Source organism: Sphaerodactylus townsendi, linkage group LG04 (genome assembly GCF_021028975.2).
Source record: "Sphaerodactylus townsendi isolate TG3544 linkage group LG04, MPM_Stown_v2.3, whole genome shotgun sequence".
NCBI classification, from domain to species: domain Eukaryota; kingdom Metazoa; phylum Chordata; class Lepidosauria; order Squamata; family Sphaerodactylidae; genus Sphaerodactylus; species Sphaerodactylus townsendi.
The window spans coordinates 143,703,654-143,729,193 of record NC_059428.1 but is presented as its reverse complement, the minus strand read 5'-3'; the positions used below and the strand labels follow the sequence as shown (position 1 = coordinate 143,729,193).

Sequence of the window (25,540 nt, the reverse complement as noted above, 5' to 3'; positions counted from 1 at the left end):
ATTTACAGCGAAGGGCCTTGCTACAGGCACAATTATTGCTGACAGAAACATAGAGGTTAGTGGCAGGGTGCACGTGGCGGAACCCGGATCGTGCCAGCCTGTAATTGGGAAGATTATTTTTAATCAGAATGTATTCTACAGCCCAAACATTAGAAATCTCTTGTAAGACTGGCAGGAAATTAAACCAAGACCAAACAACAGAAAAAAGAGAGCCTCAAAAATGGGGTAATATTCTAAGTTGTCTAATTATCAGCGTGCTCACAGTTCATTCCTTTTTTTTCCTGTCTCAGAGATAAGAGATACTAAGACTTTGAGCCACCGATAACATTGTCTAATAGTACTTTGGGACTTGAATTTTAAATGACCGGCAATTGTCTACTTGGGTCTATTTATAACTTGGCTATTTTGCCGGGAGGGGGGGGAGGGGAGGGGGTATTGGCATGAAGGGAAGCCTGCTGGATTAAATGTGTGAGAAGCGGAGTTAATTTTGCATCTCATTGTGACATTTAACTTGTTAGGCTTCTGCGAGTGCTGTGTGGGTTTGAATTAAAATGAAGACAGGATTAATCATAAACCGTTAGCTATTAGAGATAGGTGGTTTGCTTGAGTGCAGAGGGCCGAAAGGATAGATTTCCTCCACCATCTATTCCCCCATGACCCTACCTGACCTGTGAGGACAGATGGGCAGAAGACTATGAGGGAAAGGACCTACTCGGTTGTGGCACCAAAATTTTGGAATTCCTTCCCCAGGAACATACATTTTCCCACTTCTGTCATTGACTTTGGACTGAAGTTGACTTCCTGTTTTGTCTCGTTTCCGTCACTGATTCCTACTGACCCTTTCTCCCACTCGCGTCTCGCTGTGTGTTTGTGTGTTCTGATATGCGTTTTTAATATTTTAATGGTTTTATTGTTCGCTGCCTTGAGGAGCTTAAGTTGGGTGGAAAGGTGACTTAAAAGCATTTCAAAAAGTTAAATATTTTCACACTCATCTTTACCTCAGTGAAGATTATAAATATGCTAAATCAAGGGATGTAATAGTACCACTCTATTCTGCATAAGAACATAAGAACATAAGAACATAAGAACAAGCCAGCTGGATCAGACCAGAGTCCATCTAGTCCAGCTCTCTGCTACTCGCAGTGGCCCACCAGGTGCCTTTGGGAGTTCACATGTAGGATGTGAAAGCAATGGCCTTCTGCGGCTGTTAGTTCCCGGAAAGCACCTGGGATTCTGTTAAGGTGCATTTGCAAATCTCTCAGATCAAAGAGGATCCAAGGATTGGTGCAGCTTCATAAATCGACTTCTCCCTCACACTCGCTGATCTGTCCAAGCGCCCTTTTAAAGCTATCCAGGTTAGGTGGCCATCACTCACCTCCTGTGGCAGCATATTCCAAAATACACCAATCACACGCTAAGTGAAGAAGTGTTTCCTTTTATTAGTCTCCTAATTCTTTTTCCCCAGCGATTTTCTAATGAATGCCCCCCTGGTTCTAGTATTGTGGAGAAAGAGAGAAAATGTCTCTCTGTCAACATTTTTCTACCACCTCCCATGCATAATTTTATAGGATCTTCCCAATCCCATATCCCCCCCCTCAGACGATCTCCTCCTCCAAACTAAAGAGTCCTTAAACGCTGCAGCCTTTCCTCATAAGGAAGGTGCTCCAGTCCCTCAATCATCCTCGTTGCCCTCCTCTCTCTCTGCAAATTTTCTTTCTATCATCTCTTCTAATATCCTTTTTTGAGATGTGGTGACTAGAACTGAACACAGTACTCCCAAGTGCATGGTCCATACTTCTACGTGCTTTTATATATAAGGGCTTATGACAATTCTTTTGCAGCTTTTATTATCCAATTCCTTTCCTGATTTATTCCCTCAGCATAGAGTTCCCGCCTTTTTTCACAGCCAAGCCATACATTGAGCTTGAGCATTCCCATGGAACTATCGAATTAAGACGCCCAAATCCCTTTCCTGGTCTGTGACTGATAGCACTGACCCCTGTAGCGTGTATGTGAAGTTTGGATTTTTTGCCCCTATGTGCATCACTTTACATTTTGCTACATTGAACTGCATTTGCCATTTCTTAGCCCACTCACCTAATTTATCAAGGTCCTCCACCATCGGTCAGGCCTCACCTGGAATCCTGTGTCCTGGGCACCACAATCCAAGAAGGATATTAACAAGCTGGAACGGGCCCCAAGGAGGGCAACCAAAATGGTCAAAGGTCTGAATTCCATGCCCTATGAGGAATGGCTTAGGAAGCTGGGTATGTCTGGAGAGCAAAAGGTTAAGGGGTGACATGATAGCCATGTTTAAATATTTGAAGGGATGTCATGTTGAAGAGGGAGCAAGCTGTTTTTCTGCTGTTCCAGAGACTGAAATAAAGAGTAATGGATTCAAGGTGCAGGAAAAGAGATTCCACCTAGACATTAGGAAGAACTTCCTGACAGTCAGGGCTGTTTGACAGTGGAATACACTGCCTCGGAGTGTGGCTAAGTCTCCTTCTTGGGAGGTCTTTAAACAGAAACTGGATGGCCATCTGTCCAGGGGTTTTTGGTTGTGTACTCCTGCATGGCAGGGGGTTGGACTTGATGGCCCTTGGGGTATCTTCCAACTCTAAGGTTCTATGATTCTATGCTCCTTCTCATGCAATAAAGCAAAGTGAATGGGCTGCATGAAATTTAAATAAAATTATTCTAAATATTCTACCTAGCATAGCGTACTGATTAATCTAGTTCTGATAATGTTAGTGTGGATTCAGAAACTGTTGATAAGGAAGTCAAGTAGTTCAAATTATGAATCAGCAATTCTGCTTTTTTTTCTGAACGTGGTTTTGATTTTTTTTTTTTGCTGGGCATTAAGATACATCACTCAGTACTGCAATCTTGTTCAAAGATGATGGACAGTTGGGGCAACTTGAACTGCATTATCATGTCATTCAGATATTTTCAGAGAATAGCCATGCTGGTATACTGTAGAACAATTAGATCTGGGTCCAGTAGCACCTTAAGAACCAACAATACTTTTGGGGAATAAGCTTCCAAAAGTCCAAATTTGTCTCTTGAAAGCTCATACCTTGAAAATCTTGCGGGTCTCTGAGTTTCCACTGGACGTGAATCTCATTGCTTAGATATAAATACATTCTGTGTTTAGTAAAGTATCAGAGAATCCTTTAGAGATTTCTTTCGAAGAAACCCTGGACATTATACTGAAGCTGGCTGCATTTTGAATCCTTTTCTCTCCCAGTACTGATTATTCTGTCCCTGGTTTTCCGTCATTGTGATGAAGGGAAACCTCTGAGTTCAAAACATTCATTGCATGTAGGATCAGGGATTCTGGAGGGTGCAAGCTTGTTTTCTGCTGCTCCAGAGACTAGGACCAGGAGTAATGGGTTCAATGTGAAGGAAAAGAGATTCCACCTAAACATCAGGAAAAACGTCCTGACAGTCAGGGCTGTTCGGCAGTGGAATGCACTACCTCGGAGAGTGGTGGAGTCTCCTTTGGAGGTTTTTAGAGAGGGGCTGAATGGCCATCTGTCAGGAGTGCTTTGATTGTGTGTTCCTGCATTGCAGTGAGTTGGACTTGATGGCCCTTGGGGTCTCTTCCAACTCTATGACTTTATGAAATAACCATGCAACATCCTAGTTCTAGAAAGGCCCAAATAGCCCAACCGCTTCCAAAATAATGTGATGCCCCAAAACTTATTTAGTCTTGTGTTTAGTGGAATCACTACCAAAGGCGATGTTCCCTGAGAATCAGACATAGGATTGGAAGGACAGAAAGCAAATAATTTAATGTACTCAGGTCTGTTTTTCTTTTCTTTTTTTTAACTTCAGGAAACCCCACAGAGCGTCCATGCAAGTGAAACCTACAGTTTTCTGGAGCGAAGCATTCTTTCTGTAAGTAATGTTGATTCTTTGTGGGGGGGTTTTGTTCTGTTTTGCTGCCTTCTGAAATGTGTTGCTCCAAAGCTTGCTAGTGTCTGCAGTTGTATCATCAACTATGGTCATTATAAAGAACTGAGAGTTGCAAAATGCAGTCCTGTGTAGAGAAGCTCTCGCCTTAGGCCCACCAATTTCAACAGGCTTAAACTGGATTAACTCTGCATAGGATTGCAACTGATTGTGTCCTCTTTATGTAAACCAACAGCTGCAATTTACACATTATTTGTATTTTCAGTGTGAAATATTTAATTACATCTGTTTTTAGAAAGATTTGCCGGGGCCCTTCATACTTCTGTTCTGTGTAATTTAACACCATGACATTATTGACTTATTGGCTTATTGACATTTTCAGGGGTATCAGTTTGGGGTGTTTTTTGTTTATCCCACACCCAAAAAGATTCACAAAGCTGATTTGACCAACTCAAAGACCTAAGGCAGGTATATACTTGTTTTAACACTGAGCATCTTCCTTGCTGAAGGGATCAAGAGAACTTGAAAATGTACATGTTGTTTTGTGATTAACACTTATATTTTAATATACTACGTTTGATTTAAGAACAAGGTACTCCACAACTGTTGTTTTTAGTCACAGGAGTTCCACTGGACTTCTGTTTTGTTTTGCTACAACAAACTAACATGGCTGTCTGTCTGCTTCTGAATGAGTACAATTTAATTTCCTGGAGACAAGGGCCTATAAGGGAAGGATGAGCAGTTTTAACATTTCTTTTGTTATGCTGTGACAAAACGGCCATTCATCTTGAACACATCTTATTAATCCGTTCCTGTCTTTGCTAACTGTGCTGGTTACCTTTAACTCTTGCTCTGTGCAACAAGCATGTCCATCTGTCACGGAACAACCTTGTGCAGGTATTTGGCACCACTGACAAAGAAAGGCGTGGGGGGCAAATGGTGTGACAGAAGTTCTGTCCCTTCTTCAAGAAGGAAGTGGTTGAGGGTTTCCAGCCGTCCGGGAGAAAGCAGTCACTGAGATCGTTAGTGGGAAGGCAGCCATTTATCAGTGAACAATATATTTCAACATGCAGAATAAGGGGGAGGGGAGCTGAACTTCTACATTTTTGTGCAAAACTAAAAATGTTACTTTGGGTGTGTGGGAAAGGTTGAACAGTGCCCAGTTTCTTGGTGCCTAATTGGTGCCAATATTTCCCCTTGCGATGGTAACCTGACCGTCATCATGAATATCAATCATTTTGCAAGGCTAAGGGGTCATTATTATTTAACTGAGCTGAGACTGAAGTCCGGCATGTTGCCTGGTAACCAAGTATGCAAATGAGTTGGCTCTTAAGTACACCATATGGCTGGGCATTTTGCCCTGTTCACCCGTGACATGACCGACACATGTACTACATTACTGATTTATACAATAGATCCTCATAGTCTTTTATTTAGCAATGCTTTTTGGATTACCACGCTAGGTACGACTTTGTTAATCTATCCGAGAGAGGGTAAAATGGCAGGTTCCTTTCGCATACATTTGTAATTGCCCATTAATGACTCTTTCAATACTTTGGAGACGCTGGAATTTTAACATGTTACGTGTTTGGTTAACTCTGGATCCAGAGTGGCACTTTAAAGGTTGAGTGGGGGAAGAGACCAGATTTGTCTTCCCTCTGAAAAGGAGGCGGACAGAAGAGTGCTGGTATCGAGGAGAGCGTCGAGGATAATCAAGGGCCTGGAGACAAGGGCCTATAAGGGAAGGATGAGGGATTTGGGAATGTTTAGTTTGGGAATGTTTAGTTTGGGAATGGTTAGTTTGGATAAGAGGAGACTGAGAAGGGCTCTCTTTAAGGGCTCTCTGATTGCTCTCTTTGAGTATTTGAAGGACTGTCACTCAGGCACCTTCCGACCATGCAGAATAACACACTTTCAGTCCACTTTCACAATTATCTGCAAGTGAATGTTGCTATTCCGCACAGTCAAATCCAGCTGCAAAGTGGATTGAAAGTGCATTATTCTGCATGTGAGGAAAGGGGCCCTAGAGAGGGCAGGGGGCTGTTCCTGTTGGCAGCAGAGGGCCAGACTCACAATAATGGATTTAAATTACAGGGAGAAAGGTTTCGACGGGATATCAGGGAAAAATGTTTGACAGTAAGAGTTGTGCAACAACTGCCTAAATTCGTGGCCATCTCCCCACCCCCACTGACAGTCTTTAAGCAGCAGCTGGACAAACACTTGTCTGAGATGCGTGTTTCTGCATTGCAGGGGGTTGGACTTGATGGGGTATCTTCCAACTCTATAATTCTGTTCTCTCGGTTGATCCTGCATTGAGCAGGGGGTTGGACTAGATGGCCTGTTGGGTCCCTTCCAGGTCTATGATTCGATAAATTATTTAAGTCTTTCCCCTTATTTCCCATCAAAGCAGAATGCATTTTTAAATTTTGTTGCATGCTTTCTCGGGTTGCGATCCTATAGAACTTGTGAATAGGTCACTCAGAGATTTCTGAGTAAACATGTTCAAGATTTATTGCTCTCATGGATGAGTGAAAATGTTAGCAATAAACCATTTTAATGGCCAATAAAATTAGCCCTTCGCTTTATTTCCCCCTTCCTGGTGGGGGTGGGGATGAAATGCCAGCATAGAAGATGAAAACGTAGACTCAGTTTTTATACCCTGGTCTCAAATGCCAAGGATCACTGCGTGAACTCTTCTGGCCCTCACTATTACGCGTTGCCAAAGGCTCTCTTCAGTTTGTCCTGTGTTTGTTTGTTCTGCAGTAACCTATGATTTAAAAATCAGCATGGGATATGTCCTCTTGGTTAAAAGCATAGTAAGAGGGTAAGGGAGGCATCTTTGTCGAAAACTATGTTAGTCACAGCTCAAAATAGCCTTTGGTGTCGGCTTGCAGGTTGTAAAATGACAGGTTGTGTATATCATGGTGCTTAAGCGTTCACGCACGTCTATTGATGTATACAGACACCGAAGTGGAGATATTTCTGCCCCAGCTCACCCGGAGAGTCACCTTCTAGTGACCCTGTAGAGAAAGAGCTTAACCTTGCAGCATGGCCGCGTGAGGAACCGGCATTTAATAAAAATTTTAGCAGACATGGGTATCAGAGATGGAAATTGTGATAGAGGAGCTGTCTTGGATTAATAGGGAGAATTGTAGTGTATTCGAGGGCTGTTAAAATGTTCATTATCTTTCCCAGAGTCTCAGAACTCCTCAATCAATGGTGCTTTGATTTTTATTATTATTATTATTAGATGGCTTCTTGGTAACCAGGTGAGCCCTTCCATCAGATAGAGAGAGGAGACACTGGATTCTGGTGGAAGATTTTTTTGATACTATTAAAACACAAGCTATTTTTCACTGCTGGGTGCTTCAGCCCATAAAATGTCTCGGACCCACTAACTTTTATGAATATGTATCTCCTAAGTACCTGTCTTCTTCTTTCACATGATGGAATTTTTTTTCCTGACACTTGCTGTGATGTAAAGACTCATTTCTCCCCATGACAAACAACAGCTGTTTGTGTGAGAGACCAGGACTAATTCATACGACATTTTTTAAAAGATAGTGTCATTCAAGGAACTGAAGATTTTCCAAACTGAGGTAAGCTTGGCCAGAAAATGCTCGTGAACCCAAGCTTACTTAATGAACAGGAATTTCAATCAATCAGTCAGTATGGAATCTTTATTGGCATGTAAGTTTAAACAAAGGTTATTCTTTTAAAACTTGGGCACAGCAGATATAAGCCAGTCAACATTAAAATAACCACTGTGCTGATAATATAAAGTTGAGAATGTTTAAAGAATTATAAAGCACAGAAATGTAACTTTATAAAGAACATCTGTAACTTCATTATTTGAAAGAAATACTGTCTTTTTCTTGCTCAGTAAGTTGACTGCAACCCAGTAATAAAGGTTCTAGCAACCTAGTCCTAGCAATACTGTACAGGAATTTAAACCCGAGTCAAGCATTTTTGTCTATTTTATTGTCTTGGTTGTTGCATTCTTCGACTTTGCCGCATCCTACTGCTTCTGCTGGAGAAGGTAACTGGCGTCAGGATTATAAATGGGAAATCTTTAAAGGCAAAACCTATGACAGGCTCTCCTCTTTGTCTAGCAGATGAGCTGAGACTCTACAGGGAACTCCTTCCTTACTAGGTACACATGCACACACGTACAGTACAAATCAAGATATTTCCCCGGAAGAGTATAAAACCTCATGTCATTTAGGGGATCAATGTGCGCTTTCAGCCGTCTAAAGGACGACTTTTTTTTAAAAAATGGCTTTGACCTACCTGGATCATGACACGCTAATCATATTAAATCAATTCCAAGCAGATTGATTAAATACCACCGCTTCCCCTTAAGTGCAAGAGCAGGCCCCGAACCGTCAGCATCCCAGCCCTTAACAGATGGTACACCGAACGTCTTTTAACCAAGTGCTGAAGGAGCAGGTGGCCAGGCGCCGTTAGATGAAGGCGATTTCTGAGACAAGAACATTGTCTCTGACTCCAGTGGACACCCTGCTGCAATCTCTTAAGTGTTGGATAAATTCCCTTTTTAGTCTTGAGCACAGAATCCAGCGGCCCGTTGCGTCCTCCCTCCCCACCTGCCTTCTGCCTTTCTCCAACCCCCCCCCCCTTTCCAACTCTTTTTTTCCTGTTAAAAGTTCCTACTTTGGTTCACTCAGGCCCCAGCGGATCAAAGCTTTCCAAGCACATCAGAAGAACAAGAAAAGTCAGTCTGGTAGAAATATTTGATTTTCTTGGCATCACAGGGGTCACCTCACACGGCTAAATGACCCAGTTGTGTGTGTGTGTGTGTGTGTGGGGGGAATAAAATAAAACAAATTGGCTTTGTGCCATGAAAAAGGATGGCTTTGACATTCTCTTCAAATCATGCTCTGATCAGGAACAAATGGCTCTGGGCTATCGATTTCCAATGCTTATAAGTTCACCTGGTGGTGCACAGACGGTTCCCCCCTACAGCTGATGAAACATCTTCATTGTCCACTCTGCCTTGCTATGTGGGCCAAAATCAGGGGAAAGACAGGGTGGGGGAAAGACAGCAGCCCTTTTTCCTCTGATATAAAAAGCATGTTATTTTCCTTCATCTCCAGCAGGAAAGTTCAATCCAAGGGATCTCTTGTGTTCCATCTTTTTATAGTCTCCAATCCCTTAAAATGATGGAACTCTAGCAGTGAAAGGGTGTTTTCCCTATGAATATCTGTTTCTATTGTCTTGAACCTCATAACTGTCTTTAGCAGCCATGATTCATGCAAGAGGCACTGGTAAATTACCACCTAGTTCCCGCAGGAGAGCAAATTTGAACTATATCAACGAGAGAAGGGGGCTGAATTAAAAGAAGATTGGTTATTGGTTAGAAGTATTTTTTGTCCTTGCCTTCTTCAAAACATTTAAAAAATAAAGTCATTGCCCAAGCTACTGGGAATAGCTCAGAATAAATTGCCCCCAAACCTGCTCCAGAATGTCCTTGGGTAGGGCAAACTTAGAGAGCCCCTTAACCTGGAAGAAGACCCCTTAACCTGGAAGAAGACCCCTTAACCTGGAAGAAACTGGTTATGCAATCAAGAATGCTGTCGCGTAACCCTTGATCAGAGGGACTGCTTTATGGCCGGAAAGAACAGCTGGAATCAGTGGTTGATGCACAAAGTCTTTTTTTAACCAGTCAATTTCCCAAGTTTATTGAAATTTAAAAAGGCGAGTGTTGACCAGTGGGTCTGTCAATAAATGGTAGGCTTTTCCTTTGGGCAGGTATTGGTATGTGGTGGATTTAGGGAATGGGAAAAGAATTTGAATATTTCTGGCTCCTTTCAATGATTAAATTAATTTTTCTTTCAGTCGTCCTTCGGTATCTCCTATGTTGGAGAAACCAGTGTTGACATTTTGACAACCTGGAACTTTATTTGAGCACACTGTCCTGTTCAAACAGCAGTTTAAAAGTCTTAAGCAGAGTACAACCTTCTGTGTTGATGACTCCTGAGCCCGTCAAAACATTTTAGGTTTTTTAGCAGGAACGCTTGATCAGTAAAAAAAGGGTTTAATTTGAATTCTCCCCTACATCATTAAGCTGTTGTATAAGGTTGTCACAGTTTTGTTTTGCAAATGATCCCATTCCACTTTCTCTTAGAATACAAGAGGAAAATATTTCTCCAGGCTAAAATAAAACCGAGAGAATATAATGTTTACTCCAAATCTGAATCAGAGAGCCAGGACAGAATCCATAGCCAGCATTATTTCTTCTATACAGAATACCCTCTTCAAGAAAGCCGCCTCTTTATATTAGGTGTTGCAAAATTATATGGCAAATTTTCAAGGCCATTAATAAGGTTGACAAAAAAAGTATTCTTGGGTTTTCAGGTAAAAACTTTCTGAACAATGCTAAGTAGGTTCTGTGTTCAGCAGAATTTTTTCCCCCATCTAAACTTTGCTGTTCAACCTTAGGCATTCATTTATGAACCTGGTACTTCTTTAAAGCTTGGTTTGTCGAAATATAGTTTATAAAATATAGATAAGTTGAAAATTAGGAAGCCTAGTGATAAAACTGAATATTAATATTCAGAGGCGGTAGGAATTATTTTGCTTCCTATATTATGAAGAAAATGAACAGAAGAAACTTGAAAAAAAACAAAATGCACAGTATTGATATACTGCATAATAATTTCTGATTCATACAGTTTGTTGGTATTTCTAGCCCCCAGATCGTGACTTGTTTGTGTAGAGGGAAGTGCGTTACATCACAGCATCCTACAAGAATGTAAAATACTGTTTCCTACCTGGCTTGTTCTTTGCCTATGAAAAGTTAACAATAGCGAAGGCTAGCTGTATAATATTTGGTCCACAATAATGGGTTAGATCCAGCCAGGATCAGTGGGAAAGGAAGAAGGCACCCTCTTTGATGATCCAAAAAAGGCCATGTAGTCATTGGATGTGTATGTGCAGAAGCCATGTGTGTATATATATTGTGTGTGTGGGGGGGGGGGGGGAACGGACGGACTAGATGATACTGAGTGGAACACCTGGCTATATCCAATCCAACATGTTCAGCCAAACTACTGGTCTATGTCCAAAAGAAGTGACAATGACTTTAGAGAGTCTCCAGTGAAGAAAGATATCTCTGCTACCTGCTACCTGCTTTTAAATGGAGATGCCAAGGACTGAATTTGATACTTTTTGCATGCAAAAAAATTGATCTGTTTCAGAGTCATGAGTCATGACCCTTCCTTGGTTATCCAGACTCTAATCTGGAGAACCAGGTTTGATTCCCTGCTCCTCCATCTAATTGACAGTGTCTTAGCTGATGAACCAGATTTGTTTACCCATTCCTACATTCCTGCTGGGTGCCGTTAGGTTAGTTACAGTTCTTTTGATGCTCTCAGCCCCACCGGCCTCACAAGGTGTCTGTTGTGGGGAGAGGGAGGGAAAGGAATATGTTAACCCCTTTGAGTCTCCTTATGGGAGAGAAAGGGGAGATATAAATTGAAACTCTTCTGTTGTGCGAAACAGTGGAAGCCCTATCTTTCTCAGCTCTCATGTGGTCCTACTGGTGACAGAGTGATGGGAATTGCCATCAGGTTGCAGCTGATTTGGAGAAGCCATAGGGTTTTTAAGGCAAGAACTATTCAGAGTTGTATTGTCGAAGGCTTTCACAGCCGGATTCAACTGGTTCTGGTGGTTTTTCCAGGCTGTGTAGCCGTGGTCTGGTGGATCTTGTTCCTAACGTTTCACCTGCATCTGTGGCTGGCATCTTCAGATAAGCCTGTTCTTTCTTTTTGGAAATGAAATCTTTAAAGGAAGCTGGAAGCTCTCTAACAGAGCTGAGAGCTTTGGAACACAGAATATATTTCTAAAGCTGTATTTGACATATCTCTGTTCTAGAGACTGTATTGTACTCTGTTGATGCATGTTCTGTCACCAGGTACCTAAGATATCTTTAGAGGAAGAGATTTTCAGATAAACAATATTTCTCCTCTTTGTCAAAACAGTGGTGATGCTACAAGGAATATCTAGTAAGTTCTAGAGATGATCACTGCTATATATAACTTGTGTATATGATTTGTATCTGCAAGAGTTCGTGGGAGAAATCAGTCTATCTCTCCCCTCACAAAAGATTAGAAAAGAATACAAAGTTTTGCTTTCGGCAACGTGCTACAGAAGAAGGAGCCCAGAGAGGCTTAGCAAATATTGCTTCTTCAAACAAGTTAGCTTGTAAACAGAGAAAAATTTTTTGCCATCCCACTAAACCAAATAATCAGTTCAGTTCACAGGGGAGGGGGAGCCAACAATATTTTTTAAACATATAGTCTGTCAACATCATTTCCCCCTTGGTATCTGCTGGAAAGACAAGCAGACATTTTAAAGCACAATCATAAAATACCTTTGCATGAGAACGTTGAGAACAACTGTGTTGGATCAGGCAAATGGTCCATCTATTCCAGCATCCTGGATGGGCAACTAGGCTGAGGTTCTTCCCTGATACTGTATCTTAGTTTTAGAATTCAGAGGTCAAGTGGTCCATCTATTCCAGCATCCTGGATGGGCAACTGGGCTGAGGTCTTTTCCTGTTACTGTATCTTAGTTTTAGCATTCAGAGGTCAAGTGGTCCATCTATTCCAGCATATTGGATGGACAACTAGGCTGAGGTCTTTCCCTGTCTTGATGAAGCTAAGCAGGTCTCTGTTTGGCCAGTGCTTCTGGAACATGTGTTGTTTTGAGTTTGATTCTGTTAAGGCACTGTAGTACATAGGACGTTCACATGTCTTGGGTATCAACAGCTCTAATGAAAGCATTCTCACTAGGACATGCTAGGAAAAACTTTCTTCAGAGAGGCACCATGGAATCATAGAGTTGGAAGAGACCTCAAGGGCTTCCAAGTCCAACCCCCTGCAATGAAGGAGCGCACATTCAAAGCACTCCTGACAGATGGCCATCCAGCCTCTCTTTAAAACCATCCAAAGAAGGAGACTCCCCCACACTGTCAGCAAGTTTTTCCTGATGTTTAGGTGGTATCTCTTGTCCTTCACCTTGCACCCATTACTCCTGGTCCTAGTCTCTGGAGCCACAGAAAACAAGCTTGCTCCCTCACCAACATGACATCACTTCAAACATCTAAACATGACTATCATGTCACTTCTTCACCTTCTCTTCACCAAACTCAACAAACCTAAGTCTCTCCTTGTAGGGCATGGATTCCAGACCTTTTACCATTTTGGTTGCCCTCCTCTGGACCCGTTCTAGCTTGTCAATATACTTCTTGAATTGTGGTGCCCAGAACTGTACATCGAGTGAGACTGACTAGTGATCTTATTTTGGCATAAGGGAAGCGTCATCCTTTCCTAATAAATTAATACATTTAACAGTTAATAAGAGGAAATAGGATGCACCCAAGCTAAGCTAGGATGCACGTAAGCTAGCCGTGTGCCCATAGATACAGCCTTCATGTTGTATTAGGAGCTGTCTTCTGAACAGCAGCTCAGAATGACAGCAGAAGTCATGGGCCGGAATGGTAGAAAACAAAAATAGCAAGGGGGAAAATTAAGACGGTAGATAGTTAATGGCAGCATTTAGTACAGTAGTAATATTACGTAGCCATAAAAATTATCTGGCAGCTGAATCTACCTTTCTGTATGAAGTGGGACAGAATCTGTACTTTGCATCTTTGGTTTGCTCCTTTGGAAGCTGTTCTCCTCATGTCAAGTAATCAAAGTTGCTGTTCTTTTAAGTATATATGATAATATAATCCCATGTATTTCTTTGACATAATTATACGAGAGGCTCGTTACTGACTAGGTAAGCAGAATTTATTAGCATGTCTTTTCTTCTCCATATGTGGACTTGTCGCTGCCCTATTAAGTATTTTTGAGCTAAGGGTCATTAAAAAGAAATTGATTAAGCCCTGACTGGTTCTCAATTTCCCCGTGTTGGCCCTGCCTTCGCAGGGTGCTTTAAAAAAAAAAGAATCCAGGAAGCAAATCTTGAGGTCTGACAGCCATAGTGAAAAACAAAACACACTCAAAAATGCTTAATTAAGCCATCTATATGCCATGGACATTCCTCTCATGGTGTGACCGGTCATCAGAAATACAGTGAAATCTTTCTAAGCCAGTGCCCACTCCTTGCATGCGTGCATATATAAAACCTGCTTCCTGTTCATTATACAAAAATAGAAACCATTTTCAGAGAGACAGACAGAGGCTGCACAGACAGTCAAGCAGACCTGTAAACTTCTCAGCACTCGCAATTCCGCGGGATGGTTTATTTCTCCATAGTTGGAGCTCCTCTGTTCGTGGCGAGGCTGCTCATTAGAACTTGTCAGTCATTCCTGCTCATGGTTAAGACAGGAGACAGGGAGGAAGGCAGGGCTTGAGAGCTGTCCTTACATCTTTGGAGGGAACAGTGGCTTGCAAAGCATTATTGAGCACCATTTCTTTGTTTTTAACACCAGGATATAAACTAAGATAATGGGCACACTGGGATATAATAGGTGGATGCAAAATAGCGCTATATTTTGTGGTGGGAGATGTCCTATAACACCTACATATAGTTGGGGGCTGCTAGCTAGTGAGCCATGGTCAGGAGTTCCCCGGAATTGGGGGGTGAGGCTGCGAACTCCATACTTCTGGGTTACCACTAGAGTTGCCAACAACCTGAAGAAAAAAGAAACCCAAGTGTGGTGTAGTTGGTTAAGAGCAGGTGGATTCTAATCTGGAGAACCGGGTTTGATTCCCCACTTCTCCACCTGAGTGGCAGAGGCTTATCTGGTGAACCAGATGTGTTTCCACACTCCTGCATCCCTTCTGGGCAACCTTGGGCTAGTTACAGTTCATTCAGAACTCTTCTCAGCCCCACCTACCTCACCAGGTGTCTGTTGTGGGGAGAGGGAGGGAAAGGAGCTTGTAAGCCACCTTTAGTCTCCTGACAGGGGAGAAAGGTGGGGTATAAATCCCAAACTCTTCTTCTTCTTTCTCTCTGTGTTAAGTGCCGTCAGGTCCTACCTATGACAGAATCTAAACTCTTTGCAGCATTGTTGTCAAATGTGCAGAAGCTCACAAGCCAGCATGGTGTAATGGCGTAAGAGCAGCAGACTCTAATCTGGAAAACCTGATTTGATTCCCCACTCCTCCATATGAGTGGTAGATTTGTATCTAATTTCTAAACACCTTAATTAAGCAGTGGTTTCAAATTTTGGGGGTTCAGGGGAAGGAAGTCTTTACAAGATCCCCTAAACAGGCATCTAATGCAAGATTCTTCCCTGCGAAATTTGCCACATAAAGAACCTGCATTTTCTCATTTGCAGTACCTGCCAAATGAGTTTTATTAATAGGATCCTGGACTGTATTAGTGCTCCCGTGTACAGTATTTCTACCACAATGCTCTGGAAATGCCTGTACTGTTAGAAGGCTCACTTAATCTTCGCATTAAGCAAAGCAGAGCTGATATGGCCCTTCTAGGCATTCCCATTTATCATTTCTGCAAGCTTAGAGTGGTTGTCCAATACTCGGAGGGCTTCTTTGTTCTGTGATCACTTATCCTTCGCAGTTACTTCCTCTGGTCCGTTTCATGTTGTTGCTGAGAGTAGACCAAGAACAGCTTTTTTTTTTCATTGGTATGAGCTGTACAAGGCTTCACTAAGTTACTTGGATAATTTATTGAGTCTTGTGCTCTGTGCTACTGTGTGTTGTTTGCTGCGTGTTGGATCCTTTTGTGTAATTTTTGCATCATTTATTGTGTCATGTAAATATTTATGCTTTGTTGCAGCTCTGCTTGTCAGACTTCTGGTTGGTTGTACTGCCCAAATCCTGTGTCGTTGTTTATCGAGTGCCCCATCTTGTTGGCTGTATTGATTCACTCTGTGTAATCCGCTTTGAGTCCCAGAGAGAAAGACTGACTTTATGGTGCTAAATCCTTGTGTTCCCTGGTTAAATTGCAGCGGAGGGGGAAAACGTTCCAGTGTGTTGGGGGGTCTGTTCCTTTCCATCCACAAAGTTACTGATCATCTCTAATAGAGTTTTCCTTATAGCCTATAAAATCTTCTCAGTAATTTTGATTGCCTCTAACCTATCTCAAATGACTTTGTTAGCGGCTTATCGTTCTCATTATCAGTGATCAATAGGCATACTAAAAATGATTTGAGACTCTTTGACCTGCTTGAACTTTGACCAATTGTGCTTGTTTCCAGTATGCCTGTAGTGGGGAAAAATACTAAAGGGGGCCATTACTTCCCCACCCCAAAAGATGTCACATTTCAGTTACATTCCATTCCTTTCAGTTTTATATCATTTACATCAAATATTTCTCTCCCCTACCTGCTATACTTCTCAGATCTCTTTCCAAGGTTCATATAGGCATTCACATTCAGTGAATGGTGTTAACCTTGAATATATTAAAGCTTACATTTTTTAAAAAAGTTCTTAGAGTTTATGGGTCTTGTTGCCCTTTCCAAAAACACCATGAGGGAGATCTGTCTTTGCTGTGAAGAACTCAATCTTAGGCTCATTCCGCACATGCAGAATAATGCACTTTCAAACTGCTTTCAGTGCTCTTTGAAGCTGTGCGAAATGGCAAAATCCACTTGCAAACAGTTGTGAAAGTGGTTTGAAAATGCATTATTTTGTGTGCGTGGAAGGGGCCTTAGAGAAATTAACTGACTAGAAATAAATGAATGAATGAATGAATGAATGAATGAATGAATGAATAAATAAATAAATAAATAAATACTGAATTCTTCACATCCCCAAATTTTGGAAAACCATCCTCTCAATCCAAACATTTTTGGAAGTCCAGCAGAAAGTGTCACAAGTGAAGATTTGTGTGTGTGTTAATAAATGAAAGTATAACCAGGGTGACACTAAGGAAACCAGTTAGGAATCTCACACTAAACTTGAGTTTCTTGAGATTTGCCAAACATACTTGTTGAGGATGTCAAGACACCTTGGTGTGCCGCTGGGGGGAAAAAACCCATTTGAAAACACAATGCAGTTAGGCAAAGTGTCCTTTGGGAGTTGCTGTTTAAACTTTTAGTTGAGAAAGCCTTACCTCAGCAGGATAAGCCCAAAAGGACACACAGTACAGATTTCTGAAAGATAATGAACTTCAAGGAAAGCAAAAGTAGTTCATGATTTAAAGGAAATGTCCTTCTTTACAAATGGTAACTTTCCAGAACAAATCTGAAAATTACAGCACGAAGAGACATTCTGGTAACTTCCAAGAAAGTATTTTTAACTACAAATATGGTATCACTGCAGAAATGCCTCTGCTACCCATAAATCCCAGAAGTTTGGGGCACACAGAGGAGGTCCTCTGAGAAAGAAGTTAAGTGTGTGAGTTTCTCATAAGAACAGGTAGTCCTCTAACCGCCACAGCCCTGGTTTTAAATGCTAAATCCAAGTTTCAGTGATGCCTAGAAACAACTCGTAATTGGTGGGGTTCTCCAAGTATATCAGCCGTGGGTTACGGTTGGTAGTTCTTTCAACCAACTGATGAACATTTTGCACGTTTGGTTGTTGCTGTAGTTAAAGATAAAGTTGCTAAAATAGCGTGATGGTTGATCAGAGGTAGTGGTGGGATTCAAACATTTTAACAACAGGTTCCGATGGTGGTGGCATTCAAATAATGACTGTTAAAAAGTATTTTAAAATATTTTTAAAATATCACTTTTTTATTTTAAGTATTAAAAATGTTAATACTTAATAAAAATATTTTAAGTATTAAAAAAGTGACATTTTAAATTTTAACAACAGGTTCTACAGAACCTTCGGAACCCCCTGAATCCCATCTCTGAACGTATATGTATATATGAAGCTCCCTTATGCTGGGTTCAGACCACTGGTCTAGCAAGATCAATATTGTCTACTCAGACTCAGGCAGAAGCTCTCCAGGGTCTCAGACAGAGGTCTTTCACATCACCTGTTGCCAGATCGTTTTAATTGGAGATGTTGGAGCTTGAACCGGGGACCTTCTGCATGCCAATCGGATGCTCTACCACTGAGCCAAAGGCCTTCCACCACCGGACCCCCATTGTCTTACACTGGCTCTCTCAAGTGGTGATGTTGCCCGGCATAAAGTCACGTTGGCTGAATCTGCCAAAACGTTTGTGTCGGAAGGTTTCAATCCCGCCTGCCCCTGTCAGCAGTGTATTTTTGAAGTTCAAGTTTGCAGAGCTCTCTGTTTTAATCAGTGTGGTCCCAATCTGTGGATTTAAGTATCCACAGATTTTATTGTTTATTATTTAAATTTGTATGCCGCTCTCCCAAACGAGCGCAGAGCGGCTCACAACAAATCTAAACATCATAAATTGCATGAATGCATGCAACAAGCCTAAAAATATACCAGAGCACACAATAACTGAGCAACGACAATTAACTAACAGGGGACTGGTAGACTTTGCATCCACGTGCATCCACATAAGATGCTCATCCACATAGGAGCAGCAGTGGCATAGGAGGTTAAGAGCTCGTGTATCTAATCTGGAGGAACCGGGTTTGATTCATCAGCTCTGCCGCCTGAGCTGTGGAGGCTTATCTGGGGAATTCAGATTAGCCTGTACACTCCCACACATGCCAGCTGGGTGACCTTGGGCTAGTCACAGCTTCTCGGAGCTCTCTCAGCCCCACCTACCTCACAGGGTGTTTGTTGTGAGGGGGGAAGGGCAAGGAGATTGTAAGCCCCTTTGAGTCTCCTGCAGGAGAGAAAGGGGGGATATAAATCCAACTCCTCCTCCTCCTCCTCCTCCTCCTCCTCCTCCTCCTCCTCCTCCTCCTCCTCCTCCTCCTCCTCCTTCTTCTTCTTCTTCTTCACATATATACAGATAAAGAGAGAGAGCTTTTAGCCTCTCTCTATGTAGCTTTTAGTTTTATGTCGCTCTCTCCCCTCCTCCCTTTCAGATCACTGCTTCATGCATAGTCTCTTGACTTGGGAAGCTTATCTTCAATTCTTCAGTGCCACCCAGACACTTCTAGCCTTGACTCTCTCAGCAGAGAATTCATAGTCCAAACAAAGAATGCTTCTCGGTGACATCGGGCAATGAAAATAAAATACCTCAGAAGCTGCACTGTTCTTCGCAAGGCTATTCAGCTATCAAAACAAAAGTAAAACTCAGAAAGTTGCTGGGGTGGTGTATTTCTGTCATATTGCCCTTCATATCCTGAACTCTCCAGAATTTCTGCCCACCCCCCATCCCCCCAGGCCTTTTAGAAGTTGACATTGATGGGTGTTTAGAACAGTAATGGGAAAAAAAAACCAAAATTGGAACAAGTTTGAATTCGAGCAAAGAGATTGCACCTTCTAAACTGTGGCAGATGCAGCATTGGATGCAGACTGTTATTTTGGGGATTTGATTCAGGAACGGCAGTGAACTGCCTGCTATGGGATTATATTTCCACTCTGTTCTGCTTGGATATTCATAAATAGATACAGCTGAGACACTAAGTTTTCACTTTGCCTCATCCCAAAGAGGCTAGATGCTGTATCTTTGCCAGCGGGCATTTCACTGTTCAGCTAGGTACAGAGACCATAACCGTATCCTAAACATTAATATAGTTTTGGTGAATGAATTGCTTGAGGAAGTTTTCTTTAAAAGGAAAGGAACATTTCATGCTGAATTGCATATGCATTGACCTATACCACACAGAGATATGTATGTGTGCCTGCAGGACTATATATAAAAAAATATCACGAAGGTGTTGAAGGTGTTGAAACAATGTGTGGTTGCTGAGGCTACCCAGAAGCACTGAGGAGGAGGAGAATTCCAATTAATCCGAACAACCTCGCAGGGACAGCCTCAGCTACAGACACGTTTTCCCACCAGTCATTTTGAGAATCTAATGCAAAACAGCTTTAACCTACAAAACCAGAAGTAATAAATGTAACAAGTGTCAAGAGGGGCATCTATTAAAGTAACTCTGAATGAGCTGTAACATTGGGGGGTTAGGAAGCTGAGGTTTAAACTTCCGTGTTTAAAATGTTCACATTTTGGTTATTTAATGCACTCACAGGAAGAAGAGTCCTGCGTCCACTTTGGGACTGTAGGTTCAGCCGCTCTCCTTTTAAGCCAGGGGCCAGCAAGATTTTGTAAAAAGCCAAACTGCTTCTTAAAAAGAGCCCCTGACAGCCAGCACGGTGTAGTGGTTAAGAGCAGGTGCACTCGAATCTGGAGAACCGGGTTTGATTCCCTGCTCTGCCACTTGAGCTTTGGAGGCTTATCTGGGGGACCAGATTAGCTTGTGCACTCCAACACATGCCAGCTGGGCGACCGTGGGCTAGCCACAGTTCTCCGGTGCTCTCTCAGCCCCACCTACCTCACAGGGTGTTTGTTGTGAGGGGGGAAGGGAAAGGAGATTGTAAGCCCCTGTGAGTCTCATTACAGGAGAGAAAGGGGGGATATAAATCCAAGCTCCTCCTCCTCCTTTTTCTTTGGAAGACCATTTTCATTGCTCAACAAGTGCAGTTTTGCTTTGCAAATAATTGACATATTGATTAATGGGCCCTAACATTTTTGCAGCCTGAACGCTGGTTGTTTTGATCCTTTAATGGGGACGTGGACACCAGTAATAGGTGTCCACTGGAGCACCCTGTGCTGTTGCTTGGGACCCCTGGCATAAATTTGCACGTGGCTTGCATCCTAGCAGCAATTCCCCTCTATCATTTCCCTTTCTTGTAAAGCACTTCGCAGAAATCCTTTAGTCTCATAAAAATCTTTGCCTGCTGCTTGCTTCCTCTGCTGTTAATTCTACTGTCTCACCTACCTTGCCAATACTCCTCCATTGAAAGGTTTCATTTTCTTCTCTTTTTTTAAAGAGAATTTACACATAAGTCATTTATGAGTCAGTCGGGCTCAGAGAAGCATATAACTTTCAGGGTATCCCTGTTTGCTCTGGCCGCTTGGAGTGTTCCTCATCTAATGAATTACATGGCTTGACTTAAGCTGTACCACGTGATTATATTTGCACAGTTGCTTCTAAAGAGGACTTCTGCCTGAAAAGCTCTGAGTTTGATATGACACTCCGTTATGCTAAGAGCTGACTATTGATCTTCAGAGTCCAGTGAGATCTACTTTTGCCCGACAGCAACTCTCAGGCACGGATAACCTTTTCCAGCACATTCTAATTGTGAGCCTTTAACTGGAGATGCCAGGGAACTTACATATGGTAAAAGAACCGGCTTCATGGAGTTATTCGCAAACCTGGTCTAAATGCCAACCTGGAAGCAGAAGCTCTGGCTACTTCACAAATTGCCTGATGCCCTTTCAGTGTACTTTAGCAATCCTTTGCAACTGCCTGAAACAGGGAAATCCACTTGCAGGCAATTGCTGAAGTACATTATCCAACGTGTGTGAAAGCAACAAACGCATGCAACATTTTCAATTGTTCATTTTGCAATAATACTTTCAGTATTCCTTACTTGTAATTTGGCACATGAAAACTCAAGACCAGTGATATTAATTGTATCATTCTACTTCAAAGGAATGATAGAAGACAATAATTCTGAAACACATCTCTAAGAAAATTAATCCAAGGCATGCTAGGGACCCGAACAAATATATCTCTGGAAAACGTGTGAATGGGTTCCAAAACCTTACCCCGTCGAAGGCTGGTCCCAAATTACAATTGGAACAACAGCAAGAGGAAGTGAGACAGTGTCATATTCCAGACTTTAAACAGCCTACAGAGAGGCAGGCCAGATCTCCCACTATAGCAGTAAACCTCTTACCGCTTACCACAGTAAAACATGCAGTCTATGTTGTCTTTCCCAACAACAAACTTGCCATGCTTTTGGTACTTCTGTGATTGAGCCAGGTACTTTCCGGACCAATGATTGTTTGTGGTTGACGGAGTTTGTCATGCTGGGTGGGTGTGAGAATTACAGCATAGTAGCTACAAATGGTTGGGCAAGAGAGAAGGTGGAACCAAGAGAAATACTGTATCAAAATAATGCTTATGATAAATTTTTTTTGTTGTGACTTCTGCCAAATGAGGTGCCGTTTAACGTTAAGTCTGTGTGACAGTCTTTGTTTTCTCGATCCGAAGCTGCCGATCTTGGAGGTGTCACTAATGGAGTTGTGCTTATTTAGCAGCCTATCTGGGAGCTTGATAAACCTGCTGATCAATACCAAAGCATGTTCACTTCCTGCTTCCCATTCTGTGAGCTTCAACATCCTTTCAGGTCTCAGGCTGCCAAACTGTACCCTTGCGTTGTTCGAGGAGGGAAATAAATTGTCCCCTATAAAACCGATGGCACCTCCAGCTGCAGAGATGCTCCTGTCTCAAGGTTAACCAGTTTGTGATGCAGAAAACCTCTGAAGTACAATGGGGTGGGGGGAGAAACTCCTGTTTTAGAAGATGCTGGAATTGTGCAAACTTGTGCATTTATGAAGAGGAAGCACTGCATCATGCAGTGGAATTCACTGCCATAAGACGTCTTTAAAAGACAACTGGACAAATCCACGGAGGTAAATTGGTGTGTTGAGGGCTTCTTCCTTTTTCTGATTGAGGCTCGAGGAGAATTGTATGATTATAAAATAATGTGATAAAGATCAATATAATACATACAATAAATGACGCTATAAAACTGGGTTACGCCTTTAGGCAGTAAACGGTGTGTTAAAACTGGATTACCCCACTGGAGAAGAATTAAATACAGTACAATATGCTGCAAAGGCTTTAAGAATGGGAAATTGCTACATATGACTGGGGGAAATTGGATTTTTTTGCTGGGCGTCTTGACCAGGGCTGCTGGATACCTCTGTCAGCTGTAGAAGGGGTCATGAATAAATAATTACTGTGCATCTGTTACAGTCCAAACCAACTTAGGGAAGGGGAGTGTTCAACACCCTATGAGAAGCGCACAGGTCTGTAAACTACAGGAGATTCCCAAGGTTACAGTAGTAAAAAAAATGGAGATTATTTTAAGAAAGAAGAAGAGTTGGATTTATATCCCCCCTTTCTTTCCTGTAAGGAGACTCAAAGGGGCTTACAATCTCCTTTCCTTTCCATCACCCAGAGGTGGGATCCAACCAGTTCTCACCACTTCTCTAGAAGTGGTTACTAATTTTTTCTGAGTGCCAAGAATGGGTTACTAAAGCAACCTCCCTGCCCAATAGGGACTGGAGGTGCGTGTGTGCGGCGGCACTACTGTTTGAATCCCACCACCATCGGAACCTGTTATTAAAATTTTTGGATCCCACCACTGCCACCACCACCCTCACAACAAACACTCTGTGAGGTGGGTGGGACTGAGAGAGCTCCAAAGAGCTGTGACTAGCCCAAGGTCACCCAGCTGGCGTGTGTTGGAGTGCACAAGCTAATCTGGTCCCCCAGGTAAACCTCCACAGCTCAAGTGGCAGAGCGGGGAATCAAACCCGGTTGCTCCAGATTAGAGTGCACCTGCTCTTAACCACTACACCATGCTTTTTGATTGTAAACCTACATCCAAAGACTTCTTTCAAAGTATGCATTCTTGAACGGACTATAATAGTTCCTTGATGATGGTATGAAAATTCATGCAGGTTGCATAACTCTGCTATTCTTGGTGCGGAATTGAGATTGTTGCGTTTAAAAAAAATTCATCCTTGACATTACCTTCAGTGAGTGGGAGAACGACCGTTCATGGAGAAACAAGCAGTTTCTCTCCACAGCCATTCTGCCCATACTGAAGAGTTTCCCACCCCCACCCCCTCCAAAGGAGAACATATAGATCACATAAATATGTCATTGTGAAGGATGAAGAGAGAACAGTTTTACATCGGGGAACGATGTAGACGTGTGGCACACGTCTTTGAATCAAAGGCCTTTCCACAGCTTAAGCCTCTTCCATGAACTTCTCCCTCACCAAAAAAAAAAGGAATAATAAATGGAGGAACTGGATAAAGCTGCTTCTTGTATTGACAAGCGACACAAAGAGATTAAATATCAAGAGGCAGTGAGCAAGCGTGTGAAAACAGGTATTGATGGTAAAGAGTTATTGCAAGCAATTAAGATGGGAAGGAGGGGGAGAGAGCCCTGGCGTAAAAATTAACATGGCTGAGAGAAAGGTGTGCTAAGCCCAGCATTGCTCGTTGAGTCAATCAGCGATGAAACTTCCTGCTTTTTTGTGGGCTGTGTGGTATAAATGTTTCAGAGGAATGTGCTTCATTTTTTAAGGTAACCCCCCCCCCCCCACACACACACACACATATATTGAATTCTCTCTTTGGGGCAGCTGGGAATCTTCTAAGAATCGAGAGCTGTTCATAACCCAATAAAGTGACTGTAGATCCAACTTCTCGCCATGATGCTGGAGACTCCCAATAGCGAATGTGGACTTTTTAAAATTGGCTGCCTCGTGCTTGTGACCCTGCAGCATTTTTGCACACACACCCCCCCAACCCCTATCTTGACAAGGCTGAGGTTGAGACATTTTTAATGGGGTCTCTTCTTCCCTTATAATGTTGGGTTGTGTTGAGGAGGAGCATGAAGAGGAGAAAAGGAGAGTGACAGAAAGCAATGAGAGAGAGTGGAGACGAAGTGGAGACTGGAGAGAGAAAGAGGAAGGAACCAGGAGCCCAGCCCAGCCTCACCTCAGTGCTGATCTATGGAGACAACCCCAGGGGCCCATGAGTTTGAGGCCTGGGTTGTTGTTGTGGTGAAAAGATCTGACCAGAGAATTGACTGAAGAATACCTGTGAAGGAAAGGAGGGACAGCAGAAGGCCCTGACCTGAGGGTGGAACAGGAGGTGCTCCACAGTTACACTGCTGTGTCTCCAGCTTATTTCCCTGTGCTTTTTATTTGCGGGGAAATAGACTGAGTGACGATATATTGAATCAGTCACTAGAGGGAGCAAAATATGTGCAGGAAAAAAAGATGCAGTACGGGCACGCGAGCAACCAAAATAAGACTGCGGAAAAGCTTTAAGACAAGTTTGGCTTCTTTTCTATGTGATAAATGGGTTTATGCAGCACTACTATTTTTCAAAGATATTTGAGAGAAAAGGAGAATGTGGGTGAATCTGGTTTTAATTGTGAACTCCCTGACCACTGGGCAGGAAAGAAGCGAAAAATTTTACACGAGCAAGCTATCAAAACTTTGATTTAATTCACTGCTTTCCATAATAGTATACATAAGCAATTTAGATTTTCTCCCCTTTCTCATTCTCTGTGTCTTTATAATGGGGCATTATAGGTGATATTAAATTATATGGCATGAATTTTATGGCGTGTCCAGCAATCATCTATAGGCAATGAGATGTAGCCGCTTTAATTCTCATAATCTGCCACAGTGTAAGAACACAATGGAAAACCTTCTGTACTTTAACCTCATTCTTCATTGTTGAATATTTTTAGTTTGAAAGGTAGATTCTATTTTTATGAAGTCCTGGATCTTTCGTTCTAATCTCCTATCTGGTCAAGTGCTGGTCAAAACTTTAGAATAAAGTTTCTGATTTATTTTTTTTTAAAGTGTAGATATTGATTTCAGGCTGTAATTAAATATTTATAAAATCAAAGCTACAAAAGGTAATGATGTGTTAAACATGAGTATTTTGAGTGACATAAATGCAGAGGGCTAAATGAATTGGGTATCTGGTCAATGCAACTAAGGGAGTCGCTATATATTTCCTATAGTAAAGAGAAAGTCAAAG

At 42.2% G+C, this 25,540-nt stretch overlaps 1 protein-coding gene across 15 annotated transcripts in view; it reads left to right on the top strand.

The window, feature by feature from the left end:
* The window catches only part of RBFOX1 (RNA binding fox-1 homolog 1), a 1,291,038-nt gene that overhangs the window by 533,511 nt on the left and 731,987 nt on the right, over positions 1-25,540 (top strand). For all 15 annotated transcript variants that reach the window (XM_048494240.1, XM_048494237.1, XM_048494254.1 and 12 more), the window contains one exon: positions 3,838-3,900. In XM_048494240.1, the coding sequence (XP_048350197.1) occupies positions 3,838-3,900 (63 nt within the window). The remainder of the gene's footprint in view (positions 1-3,837; positions 3,901-25,540) is intronic.